At 34.0% G+C, this 26,393-nt stretch overlaps 1 protein-coding gene across 10 annotated transcripts; it reads left to right on the top strand.

Annotated features, from left to right (window-relative positions):
- Positions 1-627: 627 nt before the first annotated feature.
- LOC112695819 (alpha-mannosidase I MNS5) lies at positions 628-6,120 on the top strand. Of its 10 annotated transcripts, none has more exons than XR_003150529.3 (16): positions 628-1,056; positions 1,363-1,405; positions 1,494-1,559; positions 1,638-1,699; positions 1,829-1,928; positions 2,130-2,312; positions 3,073-3,121; positions 3,206-3,385; positions 3,601-3,721; positions 3,862-3,943; positions 4,033-4,118; positions 4,243-4,343; positions 4,688-4,829; positions 4,944-5,094; positions 5,518-5,853; positions 5,944-6,120. XR_003150529.3 is itself a non-coding variant. In XM_025748343.3 (16 exons), the coding sequence occupies exons 3-16, from the start codon at positions 1,388-1,390 to the stop codon at positions 5,731-5,733; spliced, it is 1,557 nt and encodes a 518-aa protein (XP_025604128.1). In that variant the 5' UTR covers positions 925-1,056; positions 1,146-1,188; positions 1,363-1,387; the 3' UTR covers positions 5,734-6,120. The 10 variants fall into 10 exon arrangements, 6 of the variants coding, with proteins under 6 accessions (XP_025604095.1, XP_025604137.1, XP_025604109.1 ...); XR_003150530.3 differs by having other exon boundaries at positions 761-1,056; positions 5,949-6,120; XR_011863909.1 differs by having other exon boundaries at positions 897-1,056; positions 1,486-1,559.
- The last annotated feature ends 20,273 nt before the right edge of the window (positions 6,121-26,393 follow it).

The raw sequence follows: 26,393 nt of genomic DNA, 5'->3' as shown, positions 1-26,393 counted from the left end.
ATGCTCGTCACCATGGAGCCAAAACAGGCGAAATCGAAAAACTCTGTTTTCCATCGGTATTAGCAATCTATACCCCACCCTTCTGATCTCTTTTCTCCCGCTACCACCGGCGCTACTCAATATCAGACTCTTCAACTCTGACAAAAAACTTACTCGCCAAGTACGCAATAGAATGAGATTCTTACACTCAAATATCACCCCATTATCACTATTTTTCATATGGCAATTGGGATACACACTTACAACCAAATATCCATTACTACTAAACATTTTGGTTTATTTTTGGAAGAAAAAGATAGACAAGAAGTAGTGAAATATTTATGGAGAATACAAAGGGTTGCACATCCTTTTGTCGGTGTTGAAAATTTGTCGTAACGTATCTTGTTTACTGTGTAAGCGAAATAAAATTGTACGTATCTTATTTACACTGTAAACGAAGTATACACGTCAATTTATGTGGCCTATTTCATTTACAGTATAAATGAGACATATTGTAAACGAGATAAAAGATAACGTGCATTTTCGTCATAATTTATTTTTAAAAAAATCCCACAAAACGTCGGTGCCTTTCGAAAAATTAAAACATGTTCCATAGCATTGTAAACTCACGGATACGAAAATATCATCGCATATCACACAATTGTTTACTATATAAAAAAAATTGATCCACGCCGTGTCATGTAAATCCTTAGATTGAATACGCAGTAAATCCTTTTCGTAAGACAGTGATTATGAATGGTGAAAATTCAATTCAAGTCTCGAAACAAAAAAGTTTCAGGCATGGTTCGGCATTCCCCTTTAATCGCTTCATCTTAATCCATTTCTTCACCCCTCTTTCAAACCAAGTCCGCGCAACACAAAACCAAACAAAGCAAATAATCAAACACCTTCCGTGCATCCAAAACCTGGTCACATTTCCATTCCCATGTTTCACCGCGATCACTCCCCATGCCTCTTCCTCCTCCTCCTTCTACTCTCCACTTTCTGCATCTCCCACTCACAACAATCCACTTGGGCTTCCAAGAAAATGCGCATGAGAGAGAAAGTTCGCACCATGTATGTATGAATTATTTGAATTCCCCCCAAATTATTTATATTTTATTCATTTTTTAAAATGATTGATTCCGCTTTGTTGCAATTTCTAGCTCGAATAGCTCAAATTTATGACAAGGTTTGGAATTTTCAAGGGTAGGAATATTTACATTAAGCAATATGTATGTATAGATTTTCATAGGAATTGTCAATTATATTGGGTTCTATAGCATTTTTTTTAAGTCCTTATGCAATTTATTTTGGTGAAAAAACTAGTAAATAATGCTCGTCAGTATTTTGTTATCTGTTGGTACTCTTTTTTCTTGGTAGGTTTTACCATGCCTATGACAACTATATGACTTATGCATTTCCGGTGAGTTAATGTGATTCCATAGTTGTTAGTCGTTAAAATTCAGGGATAGACCCGGCTGTGCGATGTCATGATTGTTCTAGTTTTGCAGCATGATGAGCTAAAGCCACTCTCCAAAACGTACACTGACTCCTTAAGTGAGCTAGGAAATTTGAAGGTAAATCGACGTTTACATAAGAATATGGAGTAGAATTAATCAGAGAACAACTGCAGAAATAACTGTTTACTGTCGCAGCTTGAACATTTACCTCAAGACTACAATGGATCTGCCCTTACACTTATCGAATCGCTGTCAAGGTAGGCACTGCATGAATTATTAGTTTGCTCGGTTCTGTTTTTATTGGATTTGGTGTGTTTTTGATGGCCGTGTCTTGTTGTGTATCTAGTTGAACTCAGAACTCATAAAAATTGTCCTTTCTCCTTTAGCCTTGTTATTATGGGAAACAATACTGAATTTGAGAAGGCAGTGCTCTGGCTTTCCGAAAATCTAAAATTTGACGTTGACGCACGCATAAATCTTTTTGAGGTAAATGCTGGATTTGTTTGAAAGTATTGAATATGTAGCTTCATGTAACATGCATCTAACTGCCCAAAATTTGAAAAGCTGGTAGGCTGATGGCTTTAATTTACTTCTGATTTCTGAGTGACAATTAAAAAATAACATTCATCTTAAAGCATGGAAGATTGAAGCATATTATTTCCTAATAACTCAATTGTGATCATTCAGTGCAACATAAGAGTTCTAGGAGGACTTGTCTCTGCTCATTTACTTGCATCTGATTCTTCAAAGAAGTTGTTTCAAGGGACTTACAATAATCAGCTCCTATTTCTGGCTGAAGATTTAGGGAAACGCTTTCTACCGGCATTCGATACGCCCACTGGATTGCCATATGCGTGGATTAACTTAAAGGTACCCTATATAACACTCAATGTCTATAAATTTTTATTTTCATTTCACTTGGTTGTAAAACATTTAAAAATTTTGAATGTCTGAAGATAGGTTCTAATGATCTTCCATATCCTAACTGTCAGAAGTTCTCATTGCATCGTCAATACTGAATAAAAAAAATGTTAGTAATTAAATTAAATCCTCCATGGAATTTGATCATTGCTTGTTTAGTAAGAAGTAAGAACTGCTTCTGATAAAGTATTAGGACATTAAAACATTGTTTGACCCATATAGCTGACTCCATATAGTTTTGGAATTCTATGATGTTAAGAGTAGTATTGGGCTAGGTGTGAACTAAATGTAATAGTCTAACACTTGACCTAGAACACCTGACTTTCAGGCTGAGTCAGTACCAATCATGTTTTTGACATCATCCTTTCAGGCTTTCCAAGTTTTTTCAGATCTCCTGACTTCCTCGTTTCCATAAGGAAACAATTCTGTGCTAGATCATAAGTTTGGATATGACTGATGTGATATAGTTAAAATGCTACGCTATTTGCATTCATATGAATAGTAATGTGGAGATATACTATCATATATGCATAGCATTAATGAGTGCTGTACTGTATAGATCCAAGTTTTGCATTCGAACCATGTTACTTCAATTTTTGAGGCATACGATTTTTATAAATTATAGTCTATTGCTATTTTCTTTATTTTGTTTTCCCCTTTTTTAGAAAGATATGTAACTCCACACCAATGCAAAATATTCTGTGCACAGTATGGAGTAATGGAGAATGAGACTACAGAAACAAGCACTTCAGGATGTGGTGAGAGTTCTAGCTTAGCATATTAAAAATACGGTCTAGTAAAATGATATGTTTGATTGCTTATAATTTTCCCTCTTTTGGCAGGTTCACTGATTCTTGAAATGGGTGCTTTATCAAAAGTGACCGGTGACCCTAGGTATGAATCTGCAGCTTTGCGAGCCCTTCGTAAGCTATGGAGCATGCAGAGTTCATTACGTTTATTTGGAACCACATTAGATGTGGAAACTGGGGAATGGATTGAATTTTCATCAGGTATTGGAGCAGGTACGTTCTTTTGAATTGTAATAATCTTTTCATCTTTCAGTCTGTCTTTTCTAACTTAGCAATTGCATTGTCCGTTGATTTTAATATGAAGATGCTGCTGCTGTTTATAGTAATGCTGTTTGATATCCTATGATACTTTCATCCTAACCCACAAATGCTGATGAACTGACCTATATATTTCTTGTGTTGGATTTTTTTCCTGAATTATTTTCTAGGGGTTGATTCCTTTTATGAGTATCTACTTAAAGCTCATATCCTATTCGGGAAGGAGGACTTTTGGAGAATGTTTAATTCTGCTTATGTTGCTGTGCAGAAATATTTCAGACATGGTCCTTGGTATAACTCTAACCCCAGAAACATTTTGCTTTTATCTTATAAAATCTCTTCTGATAGTAGGTTTATCTTTTAAAAATAAAAGGGTATTTGTGGGTGTATCTGATTAACAATTGTAACCTGACTTAGTTGATGTGATACAGGTATCATGAAGCTGATATGAGAACAGGAAAAGCAACTTACTGGCAGCTTACAAGTCTTCAAGCATTTTGGCCTGGTCTACAGGCAAGTAACTGGGGAGGAATCCTAATTGTACTACCTCTTAAAGATATTATTTGATATCTCTCTGACTTATCTGGCACTTCTGGAACCAGGTTCTTATTGGGGATATCACAGCCGCCAATTCATCTCACCGTGAGTTCTTCCATGTGTGGAAGAGATTTGGTGTGCTACCTGAGCGGTACTTTCTGATTTTGCTGGTTTGATTATAACATGAGTCTCATTAAGTATAGTTGTCTATTTGTCATTAAGACTTATTTATTTTATTATAAAAAAAAAATATTGAACTATAAATCCATGTCAAGGTATTTGCTGGACCACCGGATGATTCACCCTACTGAAAAATATTATCCGTTACGTCCTGAACTCGCCGAGTCAACATTCTATTTATATCAAGCAACTAAAGGTTGGAAGGTTTTTCAATCTTTTTTTAATTTGTTGATATTGTGAATTCATGACATTATATTTGACTTCTTCTAAAACATCACTCTCTTACCACTTTTGTAAAGACTATAGATGATAAATAGAGTCTCTTAATTGCTGTTTACTTGGTTGGAGTTTCCTTCTTTTGGGCTTCCCCATTCTTCCCAGTTCCCACTATATATACATGGCCAAATATATCTTTTCCTAACAATGTGTTTATGTTTTCAATCTACTCACATAATTTAAATAGAGAGAATTATATCCAATCAGTAATGATGTGGGCATGTGGCCATATCACTTCTTCACATCAACCTTTGTTAATTTCAGATCCATGGTATATTGAAGTGGGTGAAACAATAGTTAATTCCCTTAATCTATACACCAAAGTAGAAGGTGGTTTTGCAAGCGTCAAGGATGTGACAACTATGCAGTTGGAAGATCATCAACATAGTTTTTTTCTTGCTGAAACGTGAGATCTTCTTGCCTTCCCTCTTCTATCATGCAGATTTTTTAATAACAAATTCCTTACCCAACTAAGTGCTGGACTTTATATTTTCTGAGTAATAGTTCCTGTTTTCTGCAGGTGCAAATATTTATATCTCCTATTTGATGATTCGTTTGTACATGAGACTAACTATGTATTTACCACCGAAGGGCATCCCCTTCCTGTACTAAACGCATGGCATGAGAAGCTTCCAGAAACTTATATTCCTACTAATTGGACTTTCATGAAGGTATATTTCTTTTTTTTTTTTTCTCCTTCAATTTTTCTTTTATCTATTGATATATGTGTAACTACAATTTTGGCAACTAAAACTTAATGGAAAATTGGGAAGTGGGAAATTGCTCCACCTTTGTTCGCAGCATGATTTCAATATCACTCGTACCAAATCCTCAATGACAATAAATAGTTTCAAATTGGTATGGTAAATTTACTGATTGATAGGGGAACTGATCTTGCAGTCATTATGTTAAACCCTAGTTCATCGGTAGTAACATGAGATTATATTTATATCGATAATATATGCTGCCTTAAATATTTTTCTTTTCAAAGAAGTTAGGAGGCTAGATTTTTATTTTTGGGGATATGTAGGTATTTACTTTATAAAAAATAAAAACCCTTGAACTTGAAAACATGAGTATATTACCTTGTGCAGAGACAACCAGCAGCGAGTCGAATCAGTTCAATGTCTTTGCAAGTTTGCCCTGCCATCACATTGAAATCAGGCCAACACATTGAGAGTGCATGCCACATCCCTGATGCGCGTAGTGATTATAGATGTTTGACTGACGAAGATTGTGGAGTCGATTCCACGACATGTACACGAAGATCTTGTAGCATGGCTGGTTATTGTGGATTATGGATCTTTTAATCATGGTACCTTGTTTAGTTGATTTGTTTTAGGTACAGAAAATGTAAGTCAGAATCAGTATACAAACCACTGAAACAACTAATGAGCACCAGTTTATGTCACAGGAGTGAGAGTTATTTGGTAGGTACACATTTGATTATTCTTTTAGCATATAATAGCTTTTTATTCGGATTATATGATGCATTGAATAGTTGTATTCCTTTTCCTTAGATCAGTTCAGCAACCATGATAAGGAGGAGAGAAAATAAAAACATCACTGGGAGAAGTTGGATTATGAGAATGAGTATACAGAAAGTGAATATAACATTCTTTCTACCTATTTCTCATCTTTTTTAGGATTTGTCCGTGGATTTGAATGATTTGATGTATATTTATCATTGACCAAAAGTGATACCTAGATAGTAGATAGGGTTTAGCATCTTCGTTGGTTTTTATTTTCAATTTTTAATTTAAATTTTCAGTACTTTTTACTTTTACAATTTTATAAAGAAAAAATAAAAAATAAATAAATCATACATTATATAAATGAGTAAATATACATTGACACTTTTTATAGAAAATAAGATATAAACAAGAGTTGACACATCAAAATCTTTTGTGGTCTTCTCAATTTTCATATTTGTAATTTTTTTTAGTTTTTTACGGTTTTTTTTAATCTTGTAGATTGAGGATTAATCTGTCGCGGATCAAAATTCGTTACTATTTGTCATTAATTATGTAGTGTCATTCTGTATCAACCAAATGCAACTTGAATATAAGTCTTACCTTAATTTCTTTAACTCATTTAAAATTTATCAATGATCAAGCTGTCTTTTTTTTTATGGTTTCTTGCGATATTTTTTGATGTAGCAAACCAAGTTCCACGAACTAATTCAAAAGTTTTAATATGGTAGAACCAAATTTTAAATGATTTTTTTAGTTATTATTTTTTATTGTATTTTTTCATTACATAAAAGAAATTTAGGCATAATATGTAGTTATTTAGTTTTTTAAAAGATTTATAAATATATAAAGAAAAATCTTATAAATTCTTTTCTGTAATTTTATTTTTGATATGACAGTTACACAAAAGAGACACAACAACATTAATAGTACATTTTAAAATTACAAAATTCTAGTAATTTATAGTATGTGTAGTAAAGAAGTTAATCACATATTTTATTAATTAAAATTAGTTTTTTTTACAAATTTTAAAAAATTTGAAAATAAATAATAAACTATCAATTATTTAAAAGGAACAACACCCTTATAAAATACAAGATACAAATATTAAAATAAAATGATAGTTGAAATAAGTTATGATGAAAAAGGTAAATTTTTTTCTAACAACGTAAATTTAGAAGAAAAATGAGTGTTTTTAACACGAAAAGAACATCTAAGATACACGATGTAATTACAAAAATATAACTGTAGTTCATTATTAATATTTTATATAAAAATATAAATGTTAAATATGTTAATATTAAAAAAACAAACAATTTTTTTAATATATAGAGCGAGATAAGTATATAAAACTAATTTAAAAAAGTACGAAGACTTGAGTATATGATATTAAATTGGTTAAATAAAAATATTAATGAACTAAACAATTGAAACATAAACTCATTACATAGAAGTCACAAAAAAACAAACTCATTACATAGTAAAAAATTATATATATATATATATATATATATATATATATATATACTAAATTATATAATATTTTTTTTAAATACATATCTTATATATAAATATAATTTTAAAAATTTGGAGGCCAAAATCACTAGTCGTCTCTCTATGATCGTTCCTGTTAAGTTCTATTTAAAAATTTATTGCCACTAATAAATTAGTACACGTACAAAATAGGATTCAAATTTTCTACCCTTAAACTCATGTACTTAATTAGTCAACTCAAATTGGTTATCAAATTATCTTTTATTCTATAGAATTTCGTTTTCCCAAAGTTAAATCAGGCATGTCGGTTTTTGGTGAAGGAATCTTTGCCTATGGTGGAGCAAGTTGCCAAGTTGTGTACCTGTGTTTTGTGAAAAGGAATTTTTTGTTTTTAACAACACATTTCAGACATTAATGTAATCTCATTGTTATAACATATTTTTATCTGATTCCACTAGAAAATCAACTTGAAGTGAAGCCAATTCTAATCAATTAGTTAAAAAATAAGTTGGTTATAAAAACAGAAAAAAAAATTTATTATTCTAATTTTTCAAATTTTAAAATAAAAAATTAAAAAGAATTGAATTAGTTGACTTATGCTGTAATTGATTTCCTAAATTTTTCAATTTTATAATATAAAAAATACTAAGTAATTAACAGAATTTATTATTATTTAGTCATTAATTTAATTTTTTTAGTCTATTTTTTAATTTAATAATCCAAGATACTTTATCCTATATTTTTAAATATTAATGACTAACTTATGACAAAAAATAATAAATTTCAATAGTCATTTAATATTTTTCTTATAATATATTTATCTATCAACTCAATTTATATTGTGAAAATTTAAATTAAGAAAAGAAAATCTGAGTGATGAACTTAAACTTCCATGTATGTTGGGTCCAATTTATACAATCCCCTCCTCCTTATACGAGTGTAATAGTATATGCTATTCATGGGACTTTTTTTATTTCTCATTATTATCTAAGTTGGAACAAAAGAATACATAGTTAATTAAGTTACTGGAAAAAAAAAAAAAAAAGAATTATAGTGTAGTTACAAAATAATTGTTAAAAAAACATTATCATAGTTAATTGTTTTTTTCTTCTTTATAAACTCTATAGTTTCAACTTTCGTTTCTATAGTTATAGTCCTTTTATACTTAGTATAACAATATGTGCAATGAAGAAAATATTGTATAATGTAATGTATATTGAAATAAGAAATATATTAAGTAAATGCATTAATATATTAGTTGAACTTTTTAAGTGGTTTATGTAAAAAAAATGATGTTGAATTTTTTAAAATAGAATGAAACAAGATAGTGTTGCAGGTAATCCATATAACAAAATCTTCTAATAAATAAACTAATAAAGTCATTTATCTTTTATTCAATCATGTAGTAAGAATTTTTAAAAATGGTAGACAAGTAAATTATTTTTAACTAAGTACAATCAAATTAAATTTATAAACGCGTGCTTTAATTTTTAATATATTAGTACTTTTTTTTTCTTTTCTTTTTTCATCTTTCATTATCATTGTGACCACCACCATTTTCTCTTTTTTTACCATTTTCTTTTTTTTCTTCTTTCTTTTTTGATTTGATTTCTTTTTTTTTCTTTCTCCTTCTTTATTATCATTATCACTACCATCATCATTATCATTATCTAATTTAATATTACACAATTAATTTAATAATAAATAATACATATTAAATATAAATGACATAAAAAAATTTTATAAATGACACAAAAAATCTTCAAAAGAAAATAAGTTAAAAAATTCCCTTATGACTTCTAATTGATTAAAAAATTCCATGCGTCATAGTTAATAAATTTTTCTGTACCACGGTTAAAAAATTTTCTATGCTATGATTAAGAAATTTCTTGTGTCAAATTTAAAAAGTTTTAGTATTATTTTTCTAATAAATTTTGCCTAATTCAAAACTCTCATCTTTCTCTTCTTTATTATCGTCATCATCTTCTTCATCTTCTCCTTCTTATTTCACATTTTCATAATTCTTTTTATTTCATTCTCTTAAAATGAATAAAAACAAGAAAAAGAGCAAAAGAAAAATAAAAACAGAAGTTCAATAATAAAAGAACACATCATTTAGTTAAAAGTAACACATGATTTTTTGGTGATGACATAAGAAGTTTTCAAAGGACCGTAAATTAAGAATTTTTCTAATAACTTCTAATTGGTTAAAAAAAATTTATGAGTCACGATTAAAAGAATTCATTGCTATTTTTGTATCTAATAACTTTTAATTGGTTCAGAAATTTTATGTGTCATGACTAAAATTTTTTTGTCAAAATTAAAAAATTTCCTTTGTCAAGTTTAAAAAGTTTTGATGCTATTTTTTTTATATGTTAAGTTAAAATTTGATTTGGTACTTTATGATGACAAACATAATTAACTATTTCTTATTGTAATTAGCCATTATTATTATGAGCATTGTAAGAATCAATCAAGAATAATCAAGGAAACTGAAATTGTGCTATATTAACACATTAATGGGAATATCATTAAAGATGATATTAAACTATGATTAGAAAGATTTTACACTATCAACATACCAAAAAAAGCTCTCCAAATCAGATTCTAATCACAAGGAGCAGCTACACACATTACAAGAAAGTTACCAAATATCGTCAAATTTACCAGCAGATTATCTAAATAAATTCGATGGTAACACATTTATCGTTGGATTTAACGGCAAAATAAATGTGACGGTATAAACTTTGTTGGAAAATACTTACCGGCAGATTTTTAGAGTCCGACTCTAAGTTCCGTCGGATTTAGCGAAATATATAACACAATCTGTTGGAAGTTACCGTTGGATTAATCCTACGGTAACGTTGGCGACATGATAAAAGTATCCGCGCCATTTCACTGTCGGATTAATCTGACGGAAATGCCGACAGAAAGTTTTTAGAGATTTTAAAAGAAAAAATACCATCGGTAAATTCCGGCGGTAATGTCGACGAAAGTTTATTGTTATTTTTTTAACAATAGTCATATTTCGTCCATTTTTATCGTAGCCTGATAACAAGTATAATTAAAACAATGCTTTAAACATGAAGTGAAATATCAAGCATACAACGTAAAATTACGGAATGATGGTAATTGATATATCTGAAACAATGTTAATTACATTACATTCAACTCAAAGTTTGATTAAAAAAATACAATCCCGCTACGTTACCAACACAGATTCTGCCAACTCTTGCCAATTTTCAATGGGCTAGACCAAAAAATCCAATATCTTCAAAAAGCCACATTCCCATTTACCTAAGATAAATACTAATGTATTCAATCTACCAATGTAAACCTAATTTACACAAGATTACCGTGCAGCTTCTTTCCCCCAACCTCTTCCCCTTCGGTGCCGTTCAAACCCTCCTGCACGAGGTCAATGCCGCCGTCAACCAAGGTCAGCGCCGCTGGAATGCCGGTCGTCGATCCAAACAGGGCGCTTCGAAGTCACAACTGCACCACGAAGACCCATGAAGACGCATTGACATAACAACCCACACCACTATTGGAGACCCACCCCTGCGCCACCGGTTCTGCGGCATGTCACCGTCAGTCCTACATCCATTATATTCCTCATCATTCTCTGCCACATTGCACGGAGCAGTTGAAGACCCATCCCAGCGCGGACATATAAGTAGCAAGCACGGCCCCTTTTCTGCTCGTGGATAACGAGCCATCGCTGCTTACAACCTCGCCACCTAGTCGCGCTGCCATACATGGTTAGTGGTTATAAACATTTCTTATGAACATGGATTTTTACTGGTCTGAGATAGATAAATACACGATGATTCTTCTATTTGTGTTTTTTTAGGAAAAAAAAATTGAATATATCCTGTGTCTTTTTATATTTAGTCAACGTATAATTTGTCTTATTGTAGATGATTTTGAAATGAGTCAACATATAATTCGCTTTTGGAAACGAAAATATCCGGTGCTGATTCTTGTAGACTAGGAGCCATGTCTTGTAATGATGAGTTAAAAGTTAGAAGTGCTCGCAGTAACTGAATATTACCTTGGATGTGTCTTCAAAAATATATTTTGCAATGTTGCTAGTTCTTTAAATTAAATATGCATAGTTAATTGTTGAGTAAGCAAAAAATAATTAGGTGGATTATTTTAATTTGTTTTTTATGGGTTGTGTTTTGGTTTAGGAAAAGTATAGGTTTAAGATCTGTATATTCAATTACTACTTAGAGTACTTGTTAACGAAGTCTAATTGAAAAAATAAATAGTTACAACGTAGATGATAGAATCCTGTGAAATAATTAATGTGCTCAATTTTTTTCAAAGTTACACTGAGATTTATATCGAGATTTTTAAATAATTGATTGCTTTACGGCCTAACGAGCGACCAGTGTGAAGATGTAAAATCAATTTAAAATTGTTGTGTCTTGTAGTCAAATTTAGCTTTTATGAAATGTTCTGAAAAGATTTTTTCATACTCAGATTGATTATATTACTATACATATAGGTTAATTAAGTGGTTTAGAAAAAGTATTGATTTATGACCTGTGTGTTCAATTACTACTTAGAGTAACGTTTAATGAAACCTAAAGAATAAATTATTACAACATAGATGGTAAATCTTGTTAATTAATTGATGCGCTCAAAATTAGAGTTAAATTCAATTTAACTTGTCTTGTGATCAAATTTAGCTTTCAAAAAATGTTTCTAAAAGGTTTTGCCTACGATGTATTATCATATTCTTTTCTTTTCTTCTACTATTTTTAATTTTCTCTATCAAAAGATTAAATAAAGACAATGTGTAAAGCTGTGATCTTTCAGATACTTAATTATTTGTAGGTTTCAGTTATATATGTGAAAATATTATGTGTGGAGTATCATCTTTCTTTCTTTATTTATTTTTACTATTATTATTATTATAAAAATTGATATTAAGTTATTGTGAGATGAGCTTATGATATATGGTTACTTTCTATTGTGCCATATCAACTATATTGAATAGGTGGCAATCACTAAGAAAACTCTCTTGTTATTGGACTATGTCACTCATTTTGAATAGGTGGCATTATAAATTTTTGTTTGTACAAAAAATATTCCATTAATCAATATCCTTAATTATTTTAATGTGTGTCTTTGGTTAAATTACTCTATTCTTTGTTATGGTTAAACGTGTGTCCATGTTGATATTGAAAACACAAAAGCTGAAACTTGGTCCTAATTTTTATGTCTTATTTGTTATTTTGTTTATAATTTTGCAGGACACTGTATGAAATGAGTTCTTAATTATGTTAAAATGGCTGTGTCTTCTTTCCATAGTTAATATCGTATGTATTGTCACATGGTTGGTCTTACACGTTCGATTATCCCAATCTGAATTTATTTGGTTATTTTCAGTGCTCTTTGTTATCCGTTGCACTTACAGAGGTTCATATATATTGACTTTATTTCTTCCAATTTTTTATACCTCTGACTTAGTTGAATTTGGGTAATACAAGAAAAGTTCATACTTGGATTTAATTTGTACTCTTTTCACAAAAACCACCTTGAACACATGGGAAAGCCAGTGATTCGTCATTCACAAATTTGTGCTTTTCTTGTAGTTCCTAAACAATTATTTGCTTCTAATTATGGCGTTCTATATTGACAGAAATTATTAGAGACTAGGTGCTCACCATGTTACATTGCGGATTTGTTCAAAGACCTGAAAACCAACCAAGCTCAATCAAAGCTTGATGAGATAGAAGCAATTGGTTTTGGTTTCCTGAAACTTGTCTCGAAGTGGCATGTGAAAAAAGATATAATGGTGAGGTTGGCCAAGGCCTACGACACTGAAACAAGCACCCTAAAGCTAGATAATGGGAACATCCACATTGGGCCCGAGCTTTTCCAGTGTGCTTTTGGAATCCCGCCCGGTGGTGAGTATACCTTTATCTGTTACATAACATTTAGTTGGTTAAAATGATTTCGGTCTCCGTGGTTTTTCCTTTATTCTACCTATGCCACAGCTCATTTTACACTATTGTATACCCATCCACGTTGTTGTTGACGACTTTCCACCATTCGATGGCAGAAATGCTGCCCATGTCTAAATAAAAAGAAGATTTCACCGTTTGAAAACTATACAGTTGAGGCATTTTGTCAACCAGTGTGCCATTATACTGAAGATGACAGGATGGAATTTAGGAGACTCATCCTACTCGTGCTGAAGATGTTTCTATGTCTGACCGTGCAACACGTCATCTCACCGTGGTATATTGATACAGTACTTGATGTATCTGATCCGTGGAGATACAGTTGGTCGTTGCATATTTTCAAATCGTTAGAACAAGCAATTAGGAAGTACAAACGTAAACAGAACAAGTCCTGTAAGGGATGCATGTTTGCCTTACTGGTAACGTTATGAATTTAAAATGTATTGTAATCTGACTAACCCCTACATCCCAATAACTAAGTTATTTATCGAATATCTGCAGATGTTGTACTTCCAGAAGCTAAAGCATGATGAACTCGAGAATTGTCAAGAACATGTGTCGTGGCTTTCTACATGGACTACCGAGGAGCTTAGCGTTATGGCAGAAACTGTTCAACCGAAGGTATTGACCGACACAGCGCTAACAGTTTTCTGTATCACGCAGAACCCTTTTTATATTCCTAGTTTTTATTCATGTGTTCTTAGGAGCTATTTATAATTCGAAGCTCGTTTTCTATTGTACTTGACTGCACGTGGACTTTTTGAAGTCCTAACATGTATGGTTGTGCATTTAATTATTAATTACTCTAAGTTGTCGATAATGGGTGTGTCTTCTATTATATCCGTATTTCAATTTTTTTTTGGGCTTGCTGTGTCATTAGCTGTATGTGTCTTCTGACCAGTTAATGGCACAAATAGGATTGCAACGAACCCGGCGGGAATGATGGTGGGGTCATGGAAGGTGTCGCAAGAGAGGACACAATGGACGCAAGTCCTGAAAGAGAAGACGTGAACCACACAATAAGACTTGTGGGGTGCACAAAAGTGAGTTAAAATTAACATTTAATGGATTTTTTGTTTACATATTTAAACATAGATCGAGAAAAATGTACAGTTTATGTTTGACCCTTTGCTGCTAATACCATGTTTAATATTCATTAAAGAGAAGTTGTATACATTGAAGTTGTGTTGTTAGTGTGATTAGAAGGGTTATGTTCTTGTTACGACTGAAAAGTTTGGCCTTGTGATTTCAGGGATCTGATCGCAGAGATGGTGTTAGAGAAGGATCAATGCACACTGATACACATGAAATTGCATCGGAAGGTGATGCCGATGACGACAAGTCCATTGCAAAAAGACTGTGCTGAAGATATGATTCGACGAGGACAACTCAACCTCGTATGACAGAAGGGGAGGCCAGCACGACCGATGAGACAAATTAAATAGAGAACCCAAAAGTAAGTAAATTATTGCATTTTAAGAATTTGTTAGTTGCATGTTTCCAAATTACATTTGTGTGATGTGAAAACATATTGAGATTTTTGTGTACCACTTATTTAATATTGTAGTTTCAGGGATCCGACATAAGAGGGGGAGTTAGTAGTGCGTCAGTTCGCACAAATGCTCATTTAATAGCATTCGAAGAGAATGACGATGATGACCAGCCCATTGGTTACAGACTGTGCATCAAAACCTAGCATAGAAAAATACCTCAGCGTCACAGGACAGAGGGAAAAACTGCCATAACCAACCTGCTAGGAACAACAAAACACCTCACCGAGACGGATGATCCTGAACCAAAAACACCGTCAATAGCATTGGTTGAGTATGCAGGGGATGAAGAATATTCTACTGAATTTTTTGACAAGCAAGTGAATACTAAATAACCTTGTTTTCGGTAATAGTCTGCAAGGCTTTTGTATTCTCCTCCTTTAAATTCATAAAGATTGACCACCTCACGGAGTTATTTTTGAAACAGAAATCTGTACATCTTGTCTCAACGAGATCCGAAGTGCAAAAAAATTTGGGCAGATATCGAACGGCGTTATGGCTCAAGATCCATTAGCAACGATTCGATCTAAACAATTATTCCAAAAGGTTCTTCCTACCGTACACCCAGTTCACAGCGCCCTTCATTCTCACATGGGATGATGCAGCTCTTCATAACATTAACACCGTCCCCCCTCCCCCCCTCCGACCCATTCATCCGTTACTTAAGGGACGGAAATTCAGTGAACGGGATGAGCGACGAATCAGAAGGTGGGGTGTGGACACTTCTCTTGATTGCCAGCAAATAGTGGAGTCGTATGAGGGTAGACCACACCTAGTGCTAACAAGGGAGGACTTGTGGACGCTGAGACCACGTGCTTGGCTCAATAATTGTGAGTGTAACACAAAATCATCTTACTCCATTTTGTTTTGATATGATATTTTTGTGACTTTTATGCTTTACAAGCTAGTTATGTAGGTGGTACAATAGATGTATTGTGTATTCAATGACTTAGGATTAAAAAGGTTCATGCATGATTTTTATTGCGTTTGTCTGTGGAATTCTGGTAAGGATACCTCTATATGAATCATGTATATTAGATTGGGTGAACACTTTGGCGTCGATACAAGGTATTTTGACAAGGTTGTAGCTTCAAAGAGAAAATGGGTAAGTCTGTGTGCCATATGATAAGTTACTATCATCATAGCTTTTCCTATCACAATGTATATGTGTTTGTCTTCATAAGTGCACGTTATATACCTAGTTACAATTGTATGTTGTTGAAGTGATTTTTTCCTGTATGTATGACCCGTCAATGATGAGTGTATGCATTCGATGTATCCGAAAAAAGGTTGTTGGTAATAGATAGCATACACACTAAACCACATGATATAGCACGGAGAAGATTAGGTGCATATGCGGTACCACAACATATCATCACTCTTAAGTTCTATTTAATCTTTGTTATTGTATTCTATTTAACTGTGTTGAATGTGTTTTAGGCGAGGCTCATTGAAGACATAGCACATGTAGCTATCCCGATTTATAAGCCCACTCAAAAAGGGTGCCTTGCATATATGCTTCGGTTCCAATACAACCTAATGGGTAAGTCTCTCCTCAAAATCTTGCAATGTATTAATTGTTGAGTTACATTGAGATGCATACTGGTTCTCTTAATATAATCTGTTGTTTCCATTCACATAGTTTTGATTATGGTGTGTACGCAATAAAATTCATGGAGTACTGAACCGAAGGCGGGAATTTAAACGATTGGGATTATATGAGCTTCCAAAATTCTATATCTTATTAATTTTTTTTAAACACACGTCACTGTTTGCACCTAGATGTAATCATTTAACATTGACTTTCATATGCAGGACACCATCAAGTTGAATAGGTTGGAAATAATGCTTAATATAATCCTATGTCACAAAAATTCAGCCATTGGAGATTCTTTGAATGCCCTTGACAGCCGTGCTCGTTCTCCTGTGCACCACAACCAACCCAGGAACAAACATAAAGAACTAAACATCAGAAGATAAACTCTAAAGGCTTTATATACTTCCTTGTTTACCTAGGACGGGGATATCATCACATTATGTGTTATATTCTGTTGGGACTATTTATTTTTCTTGTCGTACACAAAGAGATTGTTTCTTTTGGTGACATTTTTGTTGGTTATTTCAACGATAATACATCTAATGTGGATGTGAATCTTGTCTTTTGCACCTTGATTTGTGATAATTTTATGCACAAGCTTAACACCTTATGCGTTTGAAGTATTTTTATTACTAGTGACTAATCATGTTGAGGTTTCAATATGTTGACCCTAAATTTCTCTACATATGTTATTCATGTGTTGTTAATCTTGTATTGTTCATAGGTGACAAAAAACGGAACTATTTTATGATTGAATCGCCTTCATATGGATGTGTCTTATGCATTATTTGTCTATGTTAGTCGTGTAATATTGGCAGGTGTGTCTTTTCACAAGTGTGTCTTATGATAGAAATGTCTTTTACTGATGTGTCTTTCGAATTTTATTTAACTAAGGATGTGTCTTCTGAGGGAAGTGTGTTCCTCCCATGACTTCTTTGGAGGCATCCTCATATGGATGTGTCTTATGCATTATGTGTCTATGTTAGTCTTGTAACGTTGGCAAATGTGTCTTTTCACAGATGTGTTTCATGATGGAAGTGTCTTTTACCGATGTGTCTTTCGAGTTTTGTTTAATTAAGGATGTGTCTTCCGAGGGAAGTGTCTTCCTCCCAGGACTTCTTTGGAGGCACCTTTGTTGGATGTGTCTTTAGCTGGAGGTGTCTTATGCAACTATTTCTTTCGTGTTTTCATGTAATCGTGGATGTGTCTTCCAAGGGTTGTATCTAATTTCGTTGTGTCTTCTTCGAAGGTGTATAATTATGGATGTGTCTTATGTTTTTCGTCAATTTTTTATGCTATCATAGAAGGAAGGTTTCAATTAAGACTTGATTGATTCATTATGAGGCCTAAATCACACCTTTTTGGGTTAGTAACCGTAACAAAAAGAAATGCAGCCTAAATTAAATAAATTTACTCGCCTTTGTCCTCTACGTTAATAGCACATAACATTCATGATTATTTTGTGAAGCTAATTCAAACATAATAAACTTGTAACACTATGATCCTATTGGTGGATCAAAAAATTCAATATGTAATGATATATCCTCAGCTTAACAATATTTATTAAACAAAAAACCTGAGTCCTTTATCAAGGATAAATAAAAAAGGTGACAAATAAAGAAAGGAAAATGTCCATACGAATCTATAATCCAAAGTCTTCTAATTATGTTGAAATGAGTTTAACAAAGACAAAAACCCGGCATGTTCCTGTGATTCATTCGCTCTCACAGCATAACCTATCACTATAGTTGGATTGATTTCTTCAACGTTTTTCTAAAAAAAACAAAAAATACATAAATAAAGACTAAATAACTATTGCAACCAAGGTAGACAAAATCGCGTTTTTACTCGTAAAAACACACGATTCTACGCTTTTGCTCCATCTTTCCGTTGCGCTTCTGTTATCTGTGTTAGTGGAGTTGCAACTGCCCAGAAACGCCGAGGAAAATCGCAGACTCGTTGGAAGCGAGAGTTTTCTGACGACCCACGTCTCATGAAGAAAATTGGTCTATAATTTCAGTTTTGCACAGCCCAGTAAGCACCCAACCTGAACCCAAGCCCAAGCTCAATCCTTACTTTGTGTTTAAAAAGGATTGGAACCCTAGGTTCCCCTCCCCCCTCTCTCTCCCGTTCTGCATCTGAATCCTTTCTCTTCTCAATTCCGAAATCAAAGTATGGGGTACTAGTGGTGGTGGTTGATGTGGCAATTTTATATGTCTCTCGTTCTCCTCTTTCAACCCTCTCTTCTTCTTTTGCCATTGCTAAAGCAACGTAAGTATAGCTTGGATGCGCTGCTGCCCTTTCACCATCACTCAAGCACCATGGGTGGTTTGGTCATGCTGCTACAGCTCTCCTCTTCTTTTCGGATTGATGGATGTCGCTGACTGCTTTACTATTATCCTCCTCATCTTCATTTTCTTTGTTGTGTTTGTGTTTGTGGTGTTTGTGTTAGCTTTGTTGTATTTAATTTAACGAATTCTATTAATTTTTTTCAATTTTCATTGCTTAGTTATTATCTGGTTTGCTAGCATATATTATAGCCATTAGCATGTAACATCATATGTTATGCTCTGTTTTTTTTTTAATTTGCTCTATTTTGTTTTGTTCTAAATTAATAAAATAATTTTTATGTTGTGGGCTTAGCGCCTTAGCCGCTTAGGATTCTGAATCTAATATATTATTAGGATATATATTTAGAATTAAGAATATCATCTAACAATTTGAGTGTTTTATTTGTTATTTGGATTTAATTTAGTGTTATTGTATGAACTTGAGTTGTGAAGAATTGTGACTGGTTATAATTTGTGAATTATGTGTGATTTCAGATTTAACTGATTTAGTTTATTTGAGACTTATATAAAATTTACGAGTCATGTTTACGTTTCGTCTTACGATTTTACGAATCACTACCTTGGTTGCAACTTTATCCATCAAGTTATATTAACAAGTGGTTTGAAACTAACGAAATAGTAAGCACATACCAAAGCTGGATTCTTCTTCTTTCTTCGCATAGATTTCTTGATGCAAGTATCCAATTCAGATCCAAGCCTATTCAATCTCGGCTGACCCTTCGTTGCGACCTTTGAAGGACCTTGAACATCAGATGAACCAGGGGCGGGGTCACGCCATGTCACCATGCTGTTCTGTGTATTTGAACACTTTTGGGCGCCAAGTTTGCATGATAATCAAACATCTTGGCCCTTAACTCATCAAGACAGTACAACAAAGAATACCTCTTGATTCAAACATGTTATACACGCACTGAATCTTGTGTGTCGTTAGGTCAAACTCGATACTGTTCGTCCAGGACCTAGGCTCACCATATAGTAGGTATTGCTTGTTCATGGTCACACAAAACAAATCACCATTCTAAGTCACACCACGGACTAAAAAATCCCTTTTTTTCCTGAATTCCTATTGTACTTCCCTAAACTTAGAGGTTGTGTACTCACGCTGAAATTGTCTTTCAATTGTAGAACTTGATGAATAGGGAACAACTTCTTTAGAGTCTGCAACATCGTCCTCCAGCTTCTTCTACTCCTTGTTCCCAAGCACGTTGTCATACTCATGCATGAACTAAACCAGTCCACACTTACAATGCAAGTAACCACTGAAAAAGGTGTGCATACTCTTACTCCGTTAGGTACTTCTCATACCAGCCCAAAATTCACCTTGAAAATAGATTGGAATCCACATTCAACGATCGTCATAAAGGTCTACAAAACCAAATGAAAACAAAGCAATAATCAACATCATGAACAATTAGCTAGATCACAACACACAACTACAGGCTTCGTGAACCAAGTAGACATCGACCTTTCAAACAGAGATATCCTATAAAAATATCCAAATAGGTTATAAATCATCCGATGACAACGAAACCGAATTCAAGTATAATTAACATAGAACCTGCATAACAAACCCACTATACAAAAAGAACAAAAGAGAACAATACAGAACGAACTTGATAGCTATCTGTTTTGCTCTAAGTTAAACTCAACAATGAATGCACACCAATCCTTCTTGAAAGATTCCACAGACCGGGCATTTCAAACAGTGCCATGCATTCTAGCATCTATTTCTCTGTACCAAGCATATCCTCTGAGCTTATGCGGTATCTTCTTCATTATGTGCCATATGCACCATCGGTGGTAAGTATCTAAAAGGATATTTCTAATAGCACCAAATATGGATTTACACTAGTCTATGATGATGGCCTTTGGGGGAGTTCCCATGCACTGCAACCATTGCTTAAGGACACACTCAAAGCTACAAATTTTCTCATTTTCCAACAAAGCACATCCGAGTAGAATGGACTTTCCATGATGGTTGACACCAACGAAATATGCAAACGGAAGTTCATGCCTGTAATAAATTCAGCCAAAATTAATAAATCAAGATAGTGCGAAAACATTAACCATTTTAATAGAGGTAGACACACAAACATATTTGTTTCTACTGTATATTGTATCAAATGATACCACGTCTCTACAATATTCATATGATGCCCTGCATCTTGCATCTATCCAAAGCGCATTCTTAAACTTGTTAGATTCATCCACGTCAACTACATAAAAAAAATTTGGGTTGATATCTTTCATCTGCATGAAATAGCTAATCATTTCCTTCACATTTGTGTTTTCGTCAGCAAACCGTAGATTGCTCGTAATATAGTTCCTCACGTCTTTTTCTGAGTAAACCAAATTCGATGAGCCACCAACCTCGTTCGCAAGTACTAGATAAGTATTGTTAGGTCATATGCCAACCTCATCATTGTTCTGAATTACACACTTCGCATGAATGGTCAGTTTCCTGTACTCAGTGTAATGCACAGCTTGCTTGGCCGAACACGGGTGGGTATGCTTCAATTCTAATTTGGACACCATCCAATTATCCTTCTGCCTATCAAGCATCACGTACATCCTTGCTTTGCATCTGGCTGTTGTTATTCTCTTTACCCGAGTTGCTGCCTTCACTCGAGACTCTCGATAACCTTCACAACTGTAGTGTATCGATTGGTTAATGGGTATCTTTGATTCCTTCTTGGTCTTGTCAAAGTTTGTATTCCTAATCCTAGTCACGAACCCAAATTTCTTTGCATAATTAGAATAGAACTCTTATGCCTGCTAAAACGAAACAAATCTTAATCCTACGCACGAAATTTTCTCTACTGGAATTTTAGTGTGATTAGGCAACTGCAAATCCATTCAGAAAAATATCATTAAACACAAAAAACACTCAACTAATTAATTTCCAATATCTCGCTAATTTTGTGACCAAAATACAACATATTTCACACCTCATGATTCACTGCCGTAGCATCGTCCTCTAATTGAATGACATCTACAGATTCTTTCCCTTGAAATTTATAACCGAGGACATATCACCAAAAAATATAACCATCCATCATTCGACACTCATAAAAACTCTTATAACAACCACTTATCCATTGATAACATTAAATAACAAACAACCAAAACTAAACTCATATAATACAATACTATCTATTTTGATATCTATAAAACAAAAATTCATCAAAGTTGCAAACATCACACTACAACATTTTCAGGTTGAGGCAACATTTAAAAAGTGTTGCCTAAAGGCTGACAAAAGGTTGCTTTTGATCTATGGCAACACTTTTGGACCTAAAGCAACGTTTTTGGGCGGCGTTGCATATGCAGCCGTTGCCTTTGATCAAGGCGATCAAAGGCAACAGTTTTTTGTTTCAAAAGCAACGCTTTTGAGAGCAACACTTACCAAATGTTGCCTTTGGTTGAAAAACAACAACACTTTAAAGGTGTGTTTGAAACAACACTTTTGCAGTGTTGTCTTTTCTCTCATATTTTGGCCACTACTAAAACGTGTTGCCTATTTACCATAAAATGCAACTCTTTTACGCGTTGCTTATAAGTTTGAATTTGCAATCCTTTGAAGTGTTGCTTATTAATTTTGAATATGCAACCTTTAAAAGCATTGCCTTTTTTTTTGGATATGCAACCTATACAAGTGTTGCCTTTTCTTTTGGATATGCAACCTATACAAGTGTTGCCTTTTCTTTTGGATATGCAACCATACAAGTGTTGTCTAATATTCAAAATGTAACTAATAGAAGGGTTGCCTTTTTGGCAAAAATAAAAGTTACTTTTGTAATAAAAATACAAAAAACAATAAATTTTTTCGTTCATACATGTGTAATTATTTTAATTAATAAATAAGTTTGCGCACAACAGAAAAAATTTATAAAAGAGACAAAATAACTAATAATAACATTCTAATTAAAATAGATATTAAAAGGTTTAATTAGTATTTCAAATACATATTTATCAGGTAGCTGCTCCTCTTAGAGCTGCAAACATTAATAATTAAGATCAGGGTCATCATTACTATCTCTTAGTTCACACTACCCATGCCAACATGAACACGACAAATTTTGTCCTATGAGGAGCTAATTGACAATGCAACTGTACTCTTGTTGATTCTTGACAGTGTCATCAAGGAGTGCTACCTGTTGCAGTTGCAGTGGTAAGAGTAGTGATATCATCATGAGAGCGGATATTTACAGCTGAGCTAACCACAAAAGCTAGGTGACCTCTCTAAGCCCTCGTTGCCTCAGCAGCCTCGACAGACTGCGTGGCCACCAATGTGGCTGCAGAGGCCATAGCCATGTCAATCTTGGCCATCCTCTCATCCTTGCTTGGTGCAGATGAAGCAACCATTGCAGCCGTGATGGCTGCCACGGCAAAAGCCACTGCAGCCACTGAGATGGTAGCATGCAGCTGAGCATTGTGAGTTATTGTTTCTTCTTTCTTTTTCTCCCTTCTGTCTCCCTGGCGATGCTAGTAAATCAGTGCAAATATCTAGCACAACATCTACGAATTCGAGATTAAAAAGAATTTAGTTAGTATATTACTATATCAAGGATCATAAGTAGAAAGCCTTAGTTCCAAAGCATATGGTCGAACAATACAAACATATAAGAAGGGAAGGCAAAAGACAACGTATCCACTTATTACCTAAGCTACTACCACGAGTAACCTGCACATATATCAATGAAGCTTAGTTTTTATTATTGAGAAAGTTATACTGTTATATTAGAAAATCAAATCACTAATGATCTGACACTTGAGAATCACACCCGTCGCCTCTCTGTGAATCAAATTCTACCTTTGCAACTTAGTCTTGTTCATATTGAGACAATAAAGATGCTTTCATGATCCTGATAACACCAAAAACTATCTTTATGCCTAAGATCAGAATTTTAAAACAGTCGCACAATCACAAAATATAAAGGGGAAAAGAAAAACCTTGGTGCTGGATGGAAACAAACAGTGAACATTGTATTAGTTGTTCTCTCGTCAAACCAATCTTTTCTTCTGTGAAGTTCACAGTGTCACAAGCGCCTTCTTAATTCATGCTTCATCCTCTTCCTTTTGAACACAGACAAAGAACAAACACACACATAAACATTCATTCAAATTGTTCAATAAGCATTAAAAACAAGACACTTTTAAAGCATGGTTCTTTGCTTTTTTCTTATGCTTCTATTTCATCCACTTAATACTATGAATTATGTCAGATATATAGCAGTATATCTACTATAAAAATATTCTTGCAAAAAATGGTTGGTTTAACCAAATTGAATAGTAATAGTACATAGTTTTTATTATACAACAAAATGGTAATGAGGATAAAAAAGAATTCAATGAAGAATCTTTCATATCTTGCTTAGCTTATGCTTTTAAAATATAGAAACATGGAAAAAATGGTAATAATATAGGAAAAGGAGAGCTCCTCAATCAACTGATAATATTATATGTAATGAAAATGTGAATTGTAACTTGTTGAAAGCTTTGCAACATTAGAAGCATTTCCTGTGAACGATTGATGGACCTGATTCATCATATTCTGCCTTTGCAATCCACATCTACACTCGAGCAGATAACATATAAAAATTAATGATAATTTCATAACAAGATATATGATACGTCTAACATTGATAAGCCACTGACATGCTATTTTATATAACAAGAAGGTAGGGTTGGGGTTGGGGGTGGTTGAATGGATAATAATCTTTGTGAGGAGGAGGAAGAAGAAGAAGAATGATTGGTATCCAAATTTATGAATGAATGTTATGGAGGGAAGGCAGTGGAAGAAGGAAGAAGATTAATAGCAGAAGAGGAAGAAGCAGAAAAGAAGTTTGCATCTGGTGGATTTTGATTTGGATTGAGGAAGAGTGAATGCGAACGTGAATCATCGTCATATTCGCCTAAAAAAAAGGTTTACCTAGCATTTTCTTATCATCACAGTAACAACAAAATCCCTTCCTAACAACATACAACAAAAATAACAAGCCTGGCTTGTGCAATTTTTCACCACCTTGCAGCATTGAAGTGACTTCTAAGATTCAAAAAAATAAATCAAAACTTACTCAATCTTCTTCAGCTCTCTTGTCTTTTCTCCTCCAGAAATAGTCCTCAAGAGCCTCTTAGTATACATGTCTCGTGCTTGCGAACTGTTTTTCGCACAGGTTGCTCTAACCCAAGCTGGTTCCTGTGATGAAAAACAGTGACATAGAGCAACATAGTGTGCCATGTCACATGAAACAATTTGAATTGGAAAGTAATGAAATGTAGAATGTTAAAATAATGAGAAGAAATAATGTCCATTACCGAAAGAACCAAACGAGAGAAACCAAACTTTATCAACAATAGAGCATGCTCCATTATCAAAATCACCACGAGTCCCGGCTCAATCTTCCATTTTCCCTCCTCATCGAATTGCCATGCTAGAAGTGCACAATTAGTGCAAATGGACATCAATATGAGAAACTGCAAAACAGAGAAAATCTCTTCTCAGTGTGATATAAAATTAAAATGGCATTCAAATGCTAGATTCTTGGAAATAATATTCATGTGATGTGATCATGTCTAATTGTCTGATAAATTCATAACCAATCCCTGCTGCAATCATCTTCCTAGTTTAGCACATAATGCAGTGTGCATGCTTGTGTTTATATCACAATCAGTGTTTGTGATATGATTCTACACCAGAAGCTTCAGCAACTCTGAAAGCTTCTGCGGTTGCCTGTACTAACCACAAGCTAGGGAAAACACTGAAAATTCAGCACAAGAAACTCAGAAAAGACGCACATCATGATGATGAAAGTGAAAATAGAAAGAAAAGAAAAAATATACATACAGTTGTTTCTGAACATGTTTAGGCCTCGAACCTCAAAGCATAGCATTATATGCTAGCAACTCGAAAAAGCATATTCAATAAGCACATACACTTGACCCTTTCAAAGAACATATATACATCCTAAACACATTCCTCAATTTCCCTAATCTGAGAATAGAATTAGCTTCCTAAGATTACGGAGGAGAAGAGAACCCTAACCTGAGACATGATTGCAGTGAGCTGTGAGGATTATAGCAGAGACGGCTCAAGTAGAGTTAAATTTCTGGAAGAGTGGTGGCAACCTCCAACAACTCAAAACAGAACCAGAAAGAGCGGCGGCAACCTCCAACAACTCTGGTGAGCTTCCTCAACGACAGTGGTGGCAGGAGCTTCGGCGGTGCTAACCGAGGCTTGACGGCGGCAGGAACGTCGGCGGTCAAAGTTCAGGAGCAACGGAGACCAGGCGCGGCGGCGACTCCACACACGACGGTGACAACGACGGCTTCACCTCCTCCGCGCACACTCTTTCTTCTCCGTCCGTTGCTATGGTTCGCGCTCCCTTCCGTTTGCAGATCTGTTTCCGACGCGGCTCAAGGACGATCGGCGGCGACGACCAGATCTCCAGCGACGGCAAGAGGATGCACAACGGTGCCTTCTCCCTCCCAGTCCTGGCTTGCGCTCGTCACTCTCTCCCATGGCTCC

This window comes from Arachis hypogaea, chromosome 1 (assembly GCF_003086295.3).
Source record: "Arachis hypogaea cultivar Tifrunner chromosome 1, arahy.Tifrunner.gnm2.J5K5, whole genome shotgun sequence".
Lineage (NCBI taxonomy): Eukaryota > Viridiplantae > Streptophyta > Magnoliopsida > Fabales > Fabaceae > Arachis > Arachis hypogaea.
Note: the sequence above shows the minus strand (reverse complement) of the source record. Positions and strands in the feature narration are given on the sequence as shown.

Excerpts from the sequence above, each read along its gene's own strand:
- LOC112695819 (XM_025748310.3), top strand. The coding sequence starts at position 926 with ATGTTTCACCGCGATCACTCCCCATGCCTCTTCCTCCTCCTCCTTCTA. Across the intron at positions 1,057-1,362 it reads AGAGAGAAAGTTCGCACCAT|GTTTTACCATGCCTATGACA; the intron begins GTATGTATGAAT and ends TTTTCTTGGTAG. Across the intron at positions 1,700-1,828 it reads CTTATCGAATCGCTGTCAAG|CCTTGTTATTATGGGAAACA; the intron begins GTAGGCACTGCA and ends TTTCTCCTTTAG.